This window comes from Mastigoproctus giganteus, chromosome 1 (assembly GCF_048544385.1).
Source record: "Mastigoproctus giganteus isolate SK-2022 chromosome 1, ASM4854438v1, whole genome shotgun sequence".
Taxonomy (NCBI): domain Eukaryota; kingdom Metazoa; phylum Arthropoda; class Arachnida; order Uropygi; family Thelyphonidae; genus Mastigoproctus; species Mastigoproctus giganteus.
The window spans coordinates 48421163-48438580 of record NC_143575.1 but is presented as its reverse complement, the minus strand read 5'-3'; the positions used below and the strand labels follow the sequence as shown (position 1 = coordinate 48438580).

At 37.9% G+C, this 17418-nt stretch overlaps 1 protein-coding gene across 2 annotated transcripts in view; it reads right to left on the bottom strand.

The window, feature by feature from the left end:
- Positions 1 to 17418, bottom strand: part of ATP7 (copper-transporting ATPase 1) — a 260566-nt gene that overhangs the window by 153640 nt on the left and 89508 nt on the right. For both annotated transcript variants that reach the window (XM_090372608.1, XM_090372616.1), the window contains exon 8: positions 11280 to 11513. In XM_090372608.1, the coding sequence (XP_090228734.1) occupies positions 11280 to 11513 (234 nt within the window). The remainder of the gene's footprint in view (positions 1 to 11279; positions 11514 to 17418) is intronic.

Here is a 17418-nt window from a genome sequence, read left to right as displayed (position 1 = left end):
ATCAACTATTTATTACATCAAGGACAGATATACATAGGAATGAGATCCTACAAAGTAAATTCATTTCATCTCATAACCAACTGTTACAGTTGTCAATTGTTCGGGCACACTTCGAAAATGTGTAGATGTCGTAAACCAGTCTGCAGTCATAACACTAAGAATGGACATTCATACCGTAACAGTCCTACCATAAATTGCCCTCATGTGAAAACTGTATATTGAGAGGGAACAGTTCAAGCCACTCAGAGATAAAAAGTTTACTTCTTCATTGTGACCACAATTCCTGGTTTAGACTTCTACTTCTCAGATTGGACTTCACGGTGGATCTACAAGTGTCAATTAGATCCTTGGAGATCATCACAACTTCGTGTTGGGACTTTATAGTGTCCCTCTATGAGGAAATATAAGATAATTGTACATCAACATTGTTCAGCAGTACAGCATTGTAAATACACTGCTCGACAAAATTAACAAAACGTTTTTCATGAATATTTTATTGTGAACAGTGTCGGCGAACACAAATATAGTCAGTCCTCGTATAGCACATGTTTACACTACACGAATTTGATCATATACAATCTATAAATAGGCGTACAATGTCGCAAATAACACTAATTGAATTCACTTATGCACGATTCAGCTTTGTCTTTACAAGAAATGGCAGTCGAACATGGTGGAATCATCCAGCTGAACACAATATTTACTGCATTGTTTACTCAGTTGCTACATGTGCACTGCTTTGTTTGTGTGTATCAAAGCATGCCTCCTCATTTTTGTTCTTTTTATACTGTAATTTTACTTTATTCCCTAAAAATGAAGAAAATACTTGAAAAAAGTGTGAAAAGGAAGCATGCTGTTTCAGAGAGAAAAAGGAAATATTTTCAAAAAATACGAAATTGTGAAATTCTTTGGGCGGAATGAAAGAACGTGTGATATTGTGCATGCTACAGGCCTAAATAAGGCAAAGCTGAGAACAATTAGAAAGAATGTAGAGAAAATAAAAGCAACTTTTATAGCAGGAACTACTCAAAGTATAACAAAATCCATTAGATAAAGTCAAAGAATTGGAAGAGATGGGACGTCTGTTATCTATTTGAATAGAAGAAAAACAAAGAAGAAATCAGGAACAAGTTTGCATATGATAAAAGCAAAAGCATTAACAATATTTATGATTATTAATTGTGTTTGGTAATGTTTTGGTTATAAATGTGTGTTCAGTCTTGAGTGGTTGGCACCTAACCCTATTTTTCCCAAAAGGCCTGTTATTTATATCACATCACATTAATTAGCATTAGTAGAGGCATTTGATGCAAGAAAGCAAGCTTATGCAGCATCAGCCAAAAAAAAAAAAAAAAAAAAAACCCACTTCCACTTCACCCCTCTGTTCGTTCAAAATACCTGTCCAGCTGAGCCTTAAACTTATTTAGGCTATCAACCTCCACCACAAGGGATGGCAGTCTGTTCCACCAACCAACCACCCGCTGGCTAAAGGCAAATTTCCGCACGTCTATCCTACATCTGTCTTTCCTCAATTTGAATTTATGCCCTCTCAGGTGATTTTTCTGAGCTAGAGGAAGAATCCCATCAGCATTGAGCATGCTTAAACCATTCAAGGCTTTATACACCTCTATCAGATCACCTCGCTGGTGCCTAGTCTCCAGACACTGTAATTTGCAAAACTTAAGCCTTTCTTCGTAAGAGCACCCCTTTGTTCCATTCACTAATCTTGTTGCCCTTCTCTGTACTCGTTCCAGCAGCTCTACATCCTTCTTGAAATGAGGCCTCCAGACCTGTATACAGTACTCTAGGTGTGGCCTGACCATTGCCTTATACAATGGAATAATCACCTCCTTATCCCTGCTGGAAAAATTCCTGTATATCATTGACAATACTCCATGAGCTACTCTTGCAGCCCGTCTGCACTGCTCAGAGAACTTCATATCTGCCTGCACAATCACCCCCAAGTCCCTTTCATTCTCTACCACTGTCAGTGTAGTACCACAGAGTTGATACGTTGCTCTGGGGTTGCTGTTTCCCATGTGTAGTACTTTACATTTGTCAATGTTAAACTTCATTTGCCACCTCTCAGCCCATCTGCTCAACCTTTCCAGATCCTGTTGCAGCAGCATAGTGTCAGTAGTGTCCTTGACAACCCTGCCAACCTTTGTATCATCTGCAAACTTGGACATTAAGCTTGATATACCATCATCAATATCATTTATAAATACAGAAAACAATAATGGACCCAACACTGAGCCCTGAGGGACTCCACTAATAACATTAGTCCACGATGAGCAGTGTCCATTGATTACCACTCTCTGTCTTCTCCCCCTCAACCACCCCTTTATCCATAGCAGCAATTTGCCTCCAATGTCACACTGCTCCAATTTGTGTAGCAGTCTTCCATGTGCAACAAAAGCCTTTCTAAGATCCAAGTATATAATATCAAAGTTATTCCCTGCATCCAGTTCTTTTGTGACTGCATCATAGTATCCAATCAAGTTGGTCAGGCAAGACTTCCCCTTAACAAAACCATGCTGTGTCTGAGCTATAACTGAAGTCTTGTCTAAATGATCCTGCAGTGCTTCTTTAACCAGTGCCTCCATTAATTTTCCTGGAACAGAAGTTAAGCTCACAGGTCTATAATTACTTGTGTCAGCCTTTGATCCTCCTTTGTGAATTGGGGTCACATTTGCACTTTCCAGTCTATGGGTACCTCCCCTGAGTCCAAGGAAGCTCTCATAATTATGGCTAAGGGTTTGCTTACTTCCTTTGCTGCCTCCTTTAATATAACTGGATAGATCCCATCCACCCCGGGTGCCTTTCTTGTGTTTATCTTCAACAGTTTCTCCTCCACTTTACTCCCAGTTATTTCAAGATTCTGTAGCTTACTGCTAGAGTTGAATACACCTCTGGCATTCCCCTTGCTGAATAACTCCTCATGTGTGAATGTCGATGCAAAATATTCATTTAGTTTGTTAGCTACCTGAGCAGGATCATCAACAGTTGACCCATCAATATCAAGTGGACCAATCTGATTCATCCCCTTCCTTCTAGAGTTTACATAAGTAAAGAACTCTTTGCTGTTTTTCTTTGCATCCCTTGCCAAGGATTTCTCGTAATCTGCCTTCGCCTGCCTAACCTCCTTTGTAACTTGGTTGCATATCAACTTGTATCTATCATAGGCTTCTGTGTCATGTGTTAATTTGTAAGCATCCCATGCATTTTTCTTCTCTGCCATATGCCTCATTAGTTCATCTGACATCCATTTTGGCCTAAACCTTGAACAATATTTCTTAGTTGGTATGTAAAGCCTAGTAGCTTCCAAGATAAGTTCTTTGAATGCTTCCCATTTTGAATTTGCTGTTGGTAACATCATCAGTTGGTCCCACTGTATAGAATTTAAATACTGTCTCAGTCCATCGTAGTCGCCTTTACGGAAGCAATAACCCTTCCCTTTACCCCTAATGGTAGTTACCTCTTTGAGTAAATCCCACTTCAGCACACTGTGATCACTGCCACCTAGTGGTTCATTTATCTGCAGATTCTTAATGCATGAAGAATCACTGCTGATAATCAAATCAAGAGTATTACTCCCTCTAGTTGCCTCCCGAACATGCTGATGTAGAAAACAATCATCCAATAAATCCACAAAAGCCCTGCTAGTGTGTGAGTAACCAGCCCCCAAATTCCAGTCAATATCTGGGAAATTAAAATCTCCCATTATAAGACTCTCTGATTTACTGGCCCACTCTATTTCCCTGTACAGTTCCTTATTATACTCATCAGAGTCATTAGGCCTATAGCACACTCCTACTCTCAATTTTGATCTCCCAATGCTTATGTCACACCAAACTGACTCAACACTGCACTGTCCAGCGATGTCGACTGGCTTCACTTCCTTGGTTTTTATGTGTTTCTTAACTAATAGCATAACCCCTCCCCCCTTCCTATCCTGTCTATCCTTTCTGTAGACGTTGTACTCCCCAAATTGCATTTCTGCATCCCTTATATCTGTGTGACACCACGTCTCTGATATCCCAACAATATCTGCCTTTGATGTTTTGAGCAATACCTCAAATTCATCAAATTTATTTACTAAACTCCTAGCATTGGTGTACACGCAAGTATACCTGCACCTGTTTCTATTCTTAGCTACCCTAACACAATCCATGTGTTTACTTGTACCGCAATGGCTCCCAGCAGTCTCTGAAATACCATGCATCTTGTTTTTCAGGTTTCTGCTCATTCTAATAGAAGCAGTGCAAGAATCTCTTTCACCTCTGCCAGTGGCTACTGTCAATCTATTGGTCTTTGTCTCCCCCCAAGCTAGCAGTTTTCCGACCCACCTAACACTGCCTCGATAGCATCAGCAAATATTCTTGCACCCTTTCTATTTAAGTGTATCCCATCCCTGTAGAAGCAATCTCTCCTGTTAACAAGTACAGTCCAGGCTGAAAAAAAATTCTACCCCTTGAGCCTTGCACAATCTTTCCAGGGCCGAATTGATCGACAAGGCTCTCATCATATACTCCCTTATTGCATGATTTTGCATTGCATGAGGGCTTCTAGGAACACAACTACCATATTATACGAGGACTGACTGTATTTGATATAATAGGCATCCTGGCATGCAAATTCTGAGTATCCAATGTAAACTGATCTTCCACCTTACAGAGCTGCACGTTATACAAATTATTCATGCCTATAAAAATATGGGTTGCAACAACATCACTTTATTCCCATTTTTTGGCTTGCTCAGTGGGATAGTCACATCTCCAGTACTCAGGATGGCAGGTCGTCATTGTTTAAATGACTCTTTGAGATGGTGGGCAGTTGGTTGGACAACTTTAAGCCAGGCAGTGGCAAGCAGAGTTGGCAAGCTGGCTTAATATGTCATGCAGTGTTGTCTTGGCACTATGGAAACAGTTTCAGGAGACAGTATACAAGAAGAGCAGGCCAAGGTCCCTGAAGGGCTATGTCAACCAGAAAACACTGCCATCTGGCTTTAACAGCAAGATAGAACTCTACAATGTCTTGCCATCAACTGTTTCTTGAGGTTGCTGTGGCCACATATAAAAGCATTGTTACCAAGTCAGATGGAAACCAACTATGCAGGCAGACTATTGCTGAAAGCTGATCAGAGAAGCTCCTAAAATTAAGAAGGCTCATCAAGTGGACTCTATGCAAGGAAGCCAGTGGTTTGTATACCATTAACTCCAAACCACCACAGAACTCGTTAAAACTGGTGCCATGAACATGTGACTTGGAACCCTGACAAATGTGGTACAGTTCTGTTCTCTGATGAGTACCATTTTAGCCCACAAACAGATTCTCGACTTTATTTCATCTGGATACAGTGAGGAATGCAGGCCATCCCTCCAACATCACAGAAAGGGACACTTGCAGTGGAGGCAGCGTTCTTGTGTGGGGCGGAATAATGATCAACAGCCACACCCCTCTTTTTAGGGATGCAGCTGGCCCAGATTTTCTTTTCATGTCAGTGCATTCATGCAGTGACATGAAAAGATGTTTGTTTGTTTGTTTGTTTGTTATTTGGTTTTTAGGAACATCAGCAGCTAAGACCATATTGCTCCGGGAATATGCGGTGGTCATTCCCTGACCTTTCCGCATCCTCCGTTTTTGGTGGAGACAGGATCGAACCCCGGTCTAATCAAGAAGCGTGTGTTATGCACTGCTGCTCCTTCCCACCTGGCTACAGAGGCGCCTACACATGAAAAGAAAATCTTTCGATAATGCCATTGCACATAAGAGCTGAAGTGGTGGAGGAATATCTTGAAACTGAAGATATCCAATGACTGCCGTGGCCAGCACAATTGCCAGAATTAAATCCGATTGAACATGTGTGGGATGACCTTGGATGCCGCATTGCACGCTGACAGCCAACTCCTCCATCACTTAGTGAGTACTGGTGGAAGAATGGGATTTGTTGCCACAGCATTTTATAGACACCCTTATATTGAGCATGGTTCATTGCTGTCAGGCCTGTTTAGCCGTTGGAGGGGACCATACACTGTACTGATGTTACGTGACCATATTTTCAAGCATCTTGTATCGACTTCTGTAGTGTGACCTTTTTGGTAATCCATATAGAACCCCTATAGATGTTCACTATACCTGTCCAAAGCTTTTGGCTGTCTCCTGATTTCATCATTATTCCATGGCACACCACTATATATAAAATTTTCTCCCACTCCATTGCAAGCTGCAGAGTTACACCACGTTTTCTATATGTTCTGTCAATTTTGTTGGGCAGTGTAGGTTGTGGGGTTGCTGAGAAAGCTGGCTGGGACTGCGTAGAAGAATTAAAAAAAGACCTTTAATAATGTGGATGCCCTTGGATGCATCAAAAAACAACAAAGAAAAATTTTTTTCAATCAAAACATGGACTTATTGTATTTTTTAATGCTGATTCTAAGTGTACAGCCCATTTTTTTCTACACCCGTTTCAAGAGATATTCCATATTTCAATTTTCACGTATTCAAATTTTAGTCTATTTATTCAAATTAGTTGGACTGTGCACTGAGAAATTCTAGAGTCGGGGTTTCTTAGATCTTGAAGCAGTGGTTAGCTTTGGCAATTCTATCCCTACCCCACCTGCTCCCTGCATGATAGACAAATATATAAGAAAATCTTCCAGACAGGTCAATCAGTCAGAGTTATAAGCATGCGAGTTAATACTGTTACATATTAGTAAACTTGCTCTTTTTGTAGATTTTTTTTTTATGTCAAGTGAAGTTGAACATGCTTTTAAAATGTTATGTCAGTGTATAATTCACTCGATAGCTTTTGTTATTGTGCAGTGATTACATAAATCTCGCAAACAGTTTAATATCCCAATTAAAGAAAGCATATGAACTTTACTTTGGCTGCAAATTAAGTGGTCAGAACAAGAAATCGACTTCTCATGCATGATGCAATAGCTGTCTTAGAGCTGGTTAAAAAAATAAATGCAAAACTATCGCTGCTATTCTGTTCCCGTGGCATGGAAAGAGTCAACCAATCATGTCAATGACTGCTATTTTTGCATAAGCCAACTTGAAGAATGAAAACAAGCTTCATTTTATAATTCAAAGTGAATTGAATGGTCTTGTGCATGATTTAAATCTAAGGCATGGAGAGAGTATTTGGAATATAAGCTGAAGGAATGGAATTTATTGAAAAAAAATAAATTTGTATTTCATAAAAAACAAAAAGAGCTTTCTTCACATTTTGCTATAGAAGATTCACTTTCTTATTGAAATGATGTTGGGATGCTCTTGAAAAAGAATATAAACAGGAGGATGATGGCTTTTCATAATTAAGTCTGAAAGTTGTGCTATTCCACAATGGAAATATACATCCATCTACATCAATCAGTTATGCTGTTCACAGGAAAGAATCCTACACTTCCCTTAAGAAAAATTCATTATGATATATGAAAGTGGCATATACAAAATATTGTTGCTTTGTGTGCGAGTGGGACTATCAAGTCAAAACTATTCATTACAAAACTTTTACACCCCCCACCCCTCACACGGAAAGAATGTCATCTATAAATCACTAGTTGATTGAACAAATACAGTTTTACCACTACTTCAAAGTTAAATATAATGAAGAATTTTGTAAAAGTTGTGGACAGGAATGTTTAGATGTTTCAATATTTAAAGCTAAAATTATCACATGATGCCAAAATCAAAAAAGTATTCAGTAATCTGCATATTAGAGTTAGTGAAAGACAAACATTTTCAAAGCATTATGTAGTTTGGAACTGGAAGCTTGTAATTGTTCAAGAAGTATGTGAAGCAGAGAACTACAAAATCTTGATTGGAATTGGTTAGAAGCCTACAAGATCTCAGTTGAAATACAAAGGTTGTTCAATAAAGAATGATAATTTTTCATGAACAACCAAAACAAGCTGCATCACACAGTGAGCAGCTGACTTGTGCCCACAGTGTGACCTTGGCAGTTGGTCAAGTTTATGCATGTTCAGTTTTGCCTAGATAACAATGGACATTACATACGAGGAATAGTATGCCACTCTCAAATTTTGTTTCCATCTCAAGAAAACATCAGCTGATGCATATGAAATGTTAAAAGAGGCTTATGGTGAATCTACACTTCCATATAGCATGGCTCACAGGTGGCTTAGAATGTTTAAAGATGGATATGATTCAACCACAAAAATCGGTGGTTCTGGAGCTCCAACCGCCGCTGTAACCACAGAAACCATAAACACTACTTCTGTAATCATGAGAGAAGATCATTGTATAATAGTAAGGCAACTGGCAGAGAGGTTGAGAATATCAGTAGGAAGTACGCACAGTATCCTCTATGACCATCTGCATATGACACGTGTTTGTGCACGCTGGGTTGCAAGACTACTCGCACCTGAGCCACAGCAAGTTCGCATGGAAGTTTGTCAGCAGTTGCAACAGATGGTTACTGAAGATGGTGGGGTTCTGCACAGGGTGATAATGGCAGATGAGAAATGGCTTCATTATTTCTACCCAGAGAGTAAGCAACAAAGCTATGTTTGGAAGTCTACATCATCACATCACCAACACTGAAAAAAGCAAAAGTTGTGGCTTCTGCTAAAAATGTTATGGTCATCTCTTTTTTTGATATTCAAAGGCTTATCAGCACGTTGCCAAGTCATACAATTGTTACAGGACATTACTACAGAACTGTACTACACACATTGCGGGATCACATTTGTCGCAAACAATCACAACTGCACACAGCTGGGTGGATGCTGCATTGTGACAATACAAGAGACCTCACATTGCTCATACTGTCATTGAGCACTTAGCCAGCATTAATGTTAAATTAATGTTTCTCAAGTGCCCTGCAACCCTGACCTTGCACCCAGTGATTTTTTTTATTTTTTATTTCCAAAGTTAAAGGAGGAGCTGCAAGGAAAACATTTCCAGTTGTCAGAAGAAGTTGTAAAGACATCGGAGGCGATTCTCAAGTGCATGTCAAAAAAAAGGTTTACACCATGTTTTTGAAAAATGACAGAAACATTGGAGTAAGTGCATTTCATCAAATGGGACTACTTTGAAAATGACCAAAATATGGATGATTAATAAAGGTATGATGTGAAAAAAAATTATGATCATTCTTTATTGAAAAGCCCTCTTACGTCTCTAAAATTAACTTCTCCCATTCCCTTTAGAGTTTTCTCAAATTACCTTGGAATGTTAGTGATGAATATGGTGAATGTTTTCATCAAGATACTGCTGTCGTGGAGAAATGTTACCAAGTCAGATGGAAACCAACTATGCAGGCAGACTACTGCTGAACACTGATCAGAGAAGCTCCTAATCATTAACAAAAGAAAAGGCAAGTGAAAAAAATTTACTATATTTTTTCACCACTTATTTTTGACAATAAGTGGTGAAAAATAAATTTGGATTAAACTCATCAAAATCCATGATATGTACCATATTTCGGGAGGAGGAGGAGGTTGAGGGGGAATAAAAAGCTTAATTTTTTGTCTAATGGTAATAACTTCTTTTGAATTTATTATAAAATAACAGTGTTAGAGGATACTTACTGGATTTATTAATTTGGAATTTTGGTCAGTTACAAAGCCTTACATTACAGCAGGTTAGTCATTATCTTCATCAGAAGTTGAATAATTAAATTTATTGTCCAAGTTGATAAAAAAATATTTTTTCAGACCATGCACTTTTTTCCTGGAAAATGGTGACTTAAATTCTCTTGTCTCATGGTCAGGAAGTATACTAGGTGCATGCAGTGATGTCTGCATCTTTAGCCATGACTAGTGACAGTATGGTCAGAGTGTCCAGGAGGGGTTTTAAAAAAAAAAAAAAAAAGCTGGTTCTCTTATTCTGTGACCATTACAGAGGCAACAAAAAGGGCAATTGTTGAATTAAACATGGGGTTACTGTTAATTCCAGTAGTCCTCAGCCAAATACAGGCATTGGACATCTCAATTAACAAAACCCTTAAACTATTCATGTGCAGGGAGTGGACCAAATGGATGGAAGCATCAAATCATGATTTTGACATCAACATGATGTCAAAATCATGATTTTGAGTGAAAAATCAGTGGGAGTTAGTGAAACATGAAACGGTTGCCAAGTTTTTCAAGAAATGTGGAATCAGCAATGTACTTTATTGGCCTAAAGATGTACTTTTTGAAGAAAGTGAAAGTTCAGTAATGATTAGCATGACTTAGTGACAATGTATTATTGCCATTATATGATGAGTAAAAGCTTTATTTTTTATTGATGTTTTGTTTAGTGAGTGCTATTTGTATTTCAAATATATGCAATAAAATATTTTTTCTAAAAATTTTTCTTATAAAATGTGGGCGTGTCTTACAGTCCGGTGCATCTTATCATCTCGAGAATACAGCAATTATTAGAAGGCAAACAATATTAACAAATATATGAATATTTTCTAAATTGCTTAAAAAACCCTTATGCCAAACATAACCAAACAGTGTAGAAATCAGAAATGTCGAGCATAACTGCATGAGTTTTTCAAAGCTTTTCCATAGAATTTAATCACAGATGAGTAACACCAGTTGAGATATTGCCAGTGGATTGACAAAGATAAAACTCATTCAAAAAACATTGAGATAGTGTGAGTTTGCAATTAAGGGATTTTTCCATTAATCTGGAAAAAGTTGATGTTATTGCAATGGGATGATAACTGGGAGGGACTTGCTTCCTCCCAATTTTAGGAATTGGCTGGATAGAAGCAAATTTCCATGCAGAAGGAAAAACACTAATGGAATAAATTAGTGTAAAAAGGTGACAAGTTCTGGAGCACAGGTTTTGAGAACAAGTGGATGGTGAACAAATGTGTTTCTGACTTGACACTCAAGAATTCAATTTTAGCATTTTGTCCATTGTAAAAATCTATTCTGATTAATGTTACATTTTTCAAGAATACACTAATGGTGGGTGTTATTGGTGATATATTAAAATTATACATCACATAACTTCAAAAGATGTTTTTTTACAGAAAAAGACTGTTAGCAACACATACTGATGGTCTGGAAATCAGAAGCTATATCTTTCAATAATGTTGTCATAATCACATGTGGCTGTACATCACTTTCCCTGTAGCTAAAAAAACTAAGTTCATGTTCCAAGAAATAAAAAATACTACATGCAATCGAAAATATTAAATATTCTTAAAAAATAATTTATTTAGTTTTTCTTTATGATCAAAACTGAACAGAGGCTAATTAGTTAAAAGTTATTAAATTTCATTATAAATGATAAAAATAATTACTAACCTTGGCTATATATTCCAGCCAGCGACCTAAAGAAATAAAGATTAACAACATTGGTGGTGCCTCAAAAAATGTCTTTGGACTATGATGAGCTTTGACTATCACAAAGTAGATCAAAATTGCAAGACTATAAAAATATGCAACATTAGTAGCCAGCATTATAAGCACATCCATGTTTGCCATTCTGTGTTTTAATGCTCTGTATGCTTGAATATAGAAATATCTTCCACCTATAAACTAAAATAAATAAAATATTACCAAATGAGAAAAACGAATAATGAAAATTCTGCCAATCATTTCAGATATACTGCATTTTTATATTGGAAAAAATCAAAAGTGAAAAAAACATAGACAATAGTTTTTCTTTTTTTAAATTAATACCTTTGGGCAAGTAGTGCCTAATCTTTTTTTACTAAGAGAGTTGTACTAAAAAAAAAAAACTTTCTTAATTAACCCCTCTGCAGTCCAGCCTTAAAAAAAACAAAAAAATTTAAAAAAATGCACACAAATCAAAATGTGCTGTTCAACATCAAAAATGTATTTATTTTTGGCTTACATAAGCTAATATATAAAACTGCATGGTAAAACATTTTAAAAACTCTTTAGATGTGTTAAATGTTATTTGTATGATTTTAGCATGTGTGGTATTTCCTGGCACTTTCAAAGTCCTACAAATCCTGGTTTTCTAGAGTATGTCTCAAAATTCTGAGATGGACCTGATGTCTTCATCATGATGAAACTTTTCAAAATTGAGACTTCTAAAAGCCAGCAAAACAACTTCTTCCACCATTTCACTGATCTTTAACTGAATGAATAATTAGCCAGTAATGGTCAGCTTTGTCTACAGCATCCATATATCCTGCATATTCACAAATAGCAACTGGCTTTTTCCCCCATTTTAGTTTTCCTATTGTCACTTTGGTTTCAGTATTACAGAAAGCCTAAGTATGGCTCTGATCATACTAACACTTTATACTCTTTTCAAAAACCAACAATCCTGTGCTTCCTAATTTTCTTTGTTGTCTTCATCTCTGATGATAACCCCTGTGTGTTTCCCATAACAGTGTCTCAGCAATGGAGAAGAAAAGTTTTGTGGCCTTAGTAGTTGCACTACTAAGGCTACATTATGTCAAGGAGTTGGATACATTCTTGACATGTGTAGCCATATCCAAAAATTTCTTAAATTCAAACATGCTTTCCTACCCACTCCTTACCTTCCAAAAGTTTTACTTCATTTATATTAATGAATCATGGATTGTCAAACTAATGAAACAAAGTTATCTGCAAAAAATGATCTGAACTTCCTAAAAACTTCCTAATTCATTTCAAGAATATGTGGGCTTAGTTCACCATTCCTTTTGCTTTAAAAGGTGGTATTTGTGCACATATCTGCTTTAATAATCCTTGTCAGTGATGTAATAATCTGGAATCTTCTCTGCATTAAAATCTCTTTACTGCATTTTTTTCATACAACTGTTTTCTTTTGTTCTCAAAAATCACTTTCTCTTGCTTCAGTTTTCTAATCATATATACTCAACTCATAAGGATGCTTAAGTTTTCCTTATTTGTTTGTTTGTTTGTTTGTTTGTGTTTTATTGGCGCATCAGCAACTGAGGCTATAATGCGCCAAATACCGGTCATATATAAAAGGTTAAAAAATTCAGTGACCTAAGTAGTTAGGCCACCATGTCCATATGTATAATAACAAAGATATAAAAAGTGAACCAATAAATACGTAACAATAACGTAAATTTTTATATACAATTAAAAACTTTTATTAATTTGAAATAGCTAAAAACAGCAGACACGTTGTCGTTGTCGGATAAAATCTGACTGAGTGTATACGGCTCAGTCAGATGATTAAAAATGCTAGAACGGATATTGCTAAAATCTGGACAGTCGATTAAAAGGTGTCTAATTGATATAATTGTGCCACAAGACTCACACATAGGAGGGTCATCAGCCCTCAGCAGAAAAGAATGTGTCAAATGACTATGTCCTATGCGGGTCCGGGCAAGAACAACTTCCTCCTTACGATTCCTGCGCAGACAAGACTGCCATGGTTCAATAACAGGCTTTATACGATGTAATTTATTCGCAGTCTGTCTATTCCACGAATCCTGCCATTGGGAATGTACCTTTTGATGTACTGTTTGCCTGTAGTCTGTATAGGGGACTAACAGGCAACGGTTATTATTGGGAATTGCTGATTTGGCTGCGGCGTCAGCCAAATCATTTCCCCTAATCCCAATGTGGCTGGGAATCCAGCAGAAGCGGATGTCATATTCGTGTTCATGGAGAACGTGAATCTTCTGCTGAATGCTAGACAGAACTGGATGAGGATTATACCTCACAGATATTAAAGCCTGTAACATGCTAAGAGAGTCGGAATATAAAATGAACCGTTGGTATTGGCATTTACTAATATGATCCAAGGCTAACTCTACAGCGTGCAGCTCTGCAGTAAATATGCTGCATTCAGAGGGGAATCTGCTCTGATATAGTGCTGTCTGTGAAGACAGCAGCAGATCCCACATATGATTCCGACTTCGAACCGTCTGTGTAGACTGGCGCGAAGTCGGAATATTCAGTTCGGTGTGCTGAATGAAGCTGCAGGTAGACACATGATGGCGTGTCCAACTTTCCCCAGTTTCTAAGCGACAAGTCGCATGCCGGGACACGAGCATGCCAGGGTGGAAAGGGTTGCTTTGATGTTTGGGCAACCTTGTCTACCTTGATATTAAGTTCTTTGAGTAGCTCTTGGAAACGAATACCAAAAGGACGATTGGCAGTCTTACGGGTATTGTATAAATTTTCCCATCGTGGCTCCAAAACGAAGGGCCACGTAGGATGGTCTGGCAGGGATTTCAATTTTAAAGCATACTTTAAAGACAACTGCTTACGTCGAAGTGATAACGGTGGTTCGTTTGCTTCGACGTATAAGCTCTGGACAGGAGATGTGCGATATGCTCCAGTAGCAATACGTAGGGCCTGATGATGGACGGGGTCCAGCCATTGCAGGACACTGTCTCTGGCTGAGGAGTATACCTGGGACCCATAATCTAGTTTGGATCGCACAAGTGCACGGTAGAGCCGAAGAAGGTTACATCTGTCTGCTCCCCAAGATGTAGAGGAGAGCGAGCGAAGCATATTAAGGCCTCTTGTGCACTTTGTGCGGAGTTGACGAATATGATCTAAAAACGTCAGTTTTTTATCGAATATGAGTCCCAAGAATTTTATGTTCGCTGCTACTGGAATGGCATTTTGTCCGAGCCTTAATTCAGGTTCAGGATGAAGATTACGCTTGCGACAAAAGTGTACGCAAACGGTCTTCTCCGGCGAGAACCTGAAGCCATTAGCAAGTGCCCAGGAATTCAGACTATCAATGGCTTTCTGCAGTTGTCTTTCAATAACCCTCATGTTGCACGACTGGCAAAAAATGCTAAAGTCATCAACATAGAGGGCACTGTTTACAGTTGGAGGAAGTTGTTCTGTGATGGAATTTATTTTTATGGCAAAAAGCGTGACACTTAATACTGATCCTTGTGGTACTCCCTCCTCTTGGCTAAAGGAGCGAGAGAGTGAGGATCCCACACGAACTTGGAACGATCGATTGGCTAAAAAGTTTTGAATAAAAAAAGGCAGATGCCCTCTTAGGCCTAGGGTATGTAAGTCTTTTAAAATGCCAAATCTCCAAGTTGTGTCATACGTTTTTCCATGTCAAAGAACACCGACACCAAGTGTTCCCGTTTTAGGAAAGCATCCCGGATAGATGCTTCCATTCTAATAAGATGGTCCAAAGTGGACCAAGTTTTCCTTATTACTAATAACCTTGCACAATTTTTCATTTGCCTACTATGAGTAGAATAGCTCACAATCCTAACCCCACACACTTGATTAATTCCTTACAAAAACTTTTCAGAGTAAACAATATTGATTATCCTCTAGGTACCTACATCACATGTTGTGTCATTTATCATTACAAGAGTATAAAATGGGAATGTACAATTTCTATTCCTGTTATCTTTACCTGAATTAATTTTTAAATCTTCTGAATCGTAATATCTGCACAGATCATGTCAGTGAACTTGCTCTAATTTTTCACATGTCTGGTACATGTGAAATCCTTATTCCTAATTCCACTTTAAACCCTTGTCCTTCACATACAAGAGTTAAAAAAAAATTATTAATAAATCAAAAATCAATTTTTAACAATCTAAGAAGGGAAAACTTGATTGTCCAAATGGTAGTTGGGATATCTGCTCTCTGGCCAAACATAATGCCTGTAACTTTTGTCCGTTCATACTTCCACCTCTATTACATCCTGATAGTACTGCTGTATCCACATATAAAAATAGAACTGACTTATTAGCAGCTTGCTTCAATTTCTGAATCGACGATCTTGGTAAATTTCTTAACCACACCAAACACATTCCATTCAATGTTTTACCTTCAGCTTTCAACTTAAAGTCATTAGAAGAATTGTGAACAATCTTGATGCTAAGAAGTCTTCATGGTCTATCCTCCACATGTTCTTAAAACTACTCCAGAACTTGCTCTTATTTTGCTGGCATCTTTCTCCATAAAAATTTGTTCACATTAAGACAATTCCTGAAAAGGGTGACATATCCTTCCCTCCCAATTACTGCCCCATTGCACTTACCTCACCTCTTAGTAACATAATGGAAAAGTCCATTACTCTCATGCTATCCCGAAACCCTCCATATGATTAATGATCCCCTATATGGATTCATTCAGTTTCAATTCACTAGTGATATCTTGGCTTATGATAATCATTTTTGGACAAATTCAATGGAAAAGTCTGAAGAAACTCAAGCAGTTTCTCTTCACATTTCTTTTTTTTTTTTGTTCATGCTTGGCATAAAGATCTTCTAAATTAGCTTCCATCTAGGGCTTACAATACCGGGATCCCAGTTTTTCAGTACTAATTTAAAAAATCATTATACATGATTTATTCACATAAAGGTTATAAAATCGACAACAATAAATCATTAATACTGCTGAATTTGCAAATGAGGGATTATTATACACAGTACAAATGCAACGGAAATGCAACGAAACCTGAAAACGTGATGAAACTGTAAGTTGTTGTTGTTGGAGGTTTTACAGCACAAGGGCAGAAACTGTAAGACATAAAATCTTACAAATATATTTCTCTTAGTAAGTATAGTGTGTACTGTGTGTGGAAGTAGAGCACTTAAGGAATAATGAAAACATCATTATGGAAATATTTCCATTAGTGGCAGTAGGCCTGGTAGGGCAGTTAAGGAATAGGGTGAACAGTGGTGTGGCAGGTGCGGAAATGTTAAAATTAAAAGCTTCTGAACAATAGTTTAATCCCTCTATTACACTGCTACTTGAGAATGCGACACTTAGTGCATTTTAGGAAAGGGTGTCAGTATGGAGCAGTTCAAAGGTATTGTGAACAGGTGATGTAGAGGTAAAAGATGAAAGCGTTTCGTTGTGTGAGAAAAATATTCTGTTTTTCCCACCAAAGGAAGAAGGGTGAGTTTAAAGAATAACACCATGATTGGGTCAGGTTTAAATTAGATAGTGGGAGATACGTAAATGCGTGCAAATCCCTCTGGAGGTTTGCACATAAGCCTGCATATAAAATAGTACAAGGGGCGATTGTAACTTGCAATCAATTCAAAAAATAAATAAATGAGAGGGAAATAAATAAGGCATTCGCATCAAAAGAGAGGTTTGTGGTTGTTGTTTGGAGGGGTTGCAGACTTCCAATGGTAGTTCTGGGTTCAGTTCGGTCCAGTTCTGGGAATGTCCAGCTGTATAGTGAAGGGTCCGCCAGGCATGTTCCAGTACTAGAAGTTAATCCAGAAGTTGAATAACAAGCCAGTCAGATAGTGCCCTGGCTTCTACTACTGCTGTGGTAATTTCCTTCAGTATTAACAGAAAACTGTTCTCGAAATCCCGAAATAAGACAGTACTGGAAGAGCTATACAGGAAAGGGTGTCAGTATGGAGCAGTTCAAAGGTATTGTGAACAGGTGATGCACTCCGTGGAAGGAACCCGCACAAAGGAGTCCCACCGTGAAAGAGAAGGAAGATAGGTCCTCTGAACTGTGTTGTTTTGGATATGGTACTTAGATAAAGTGGGAGAT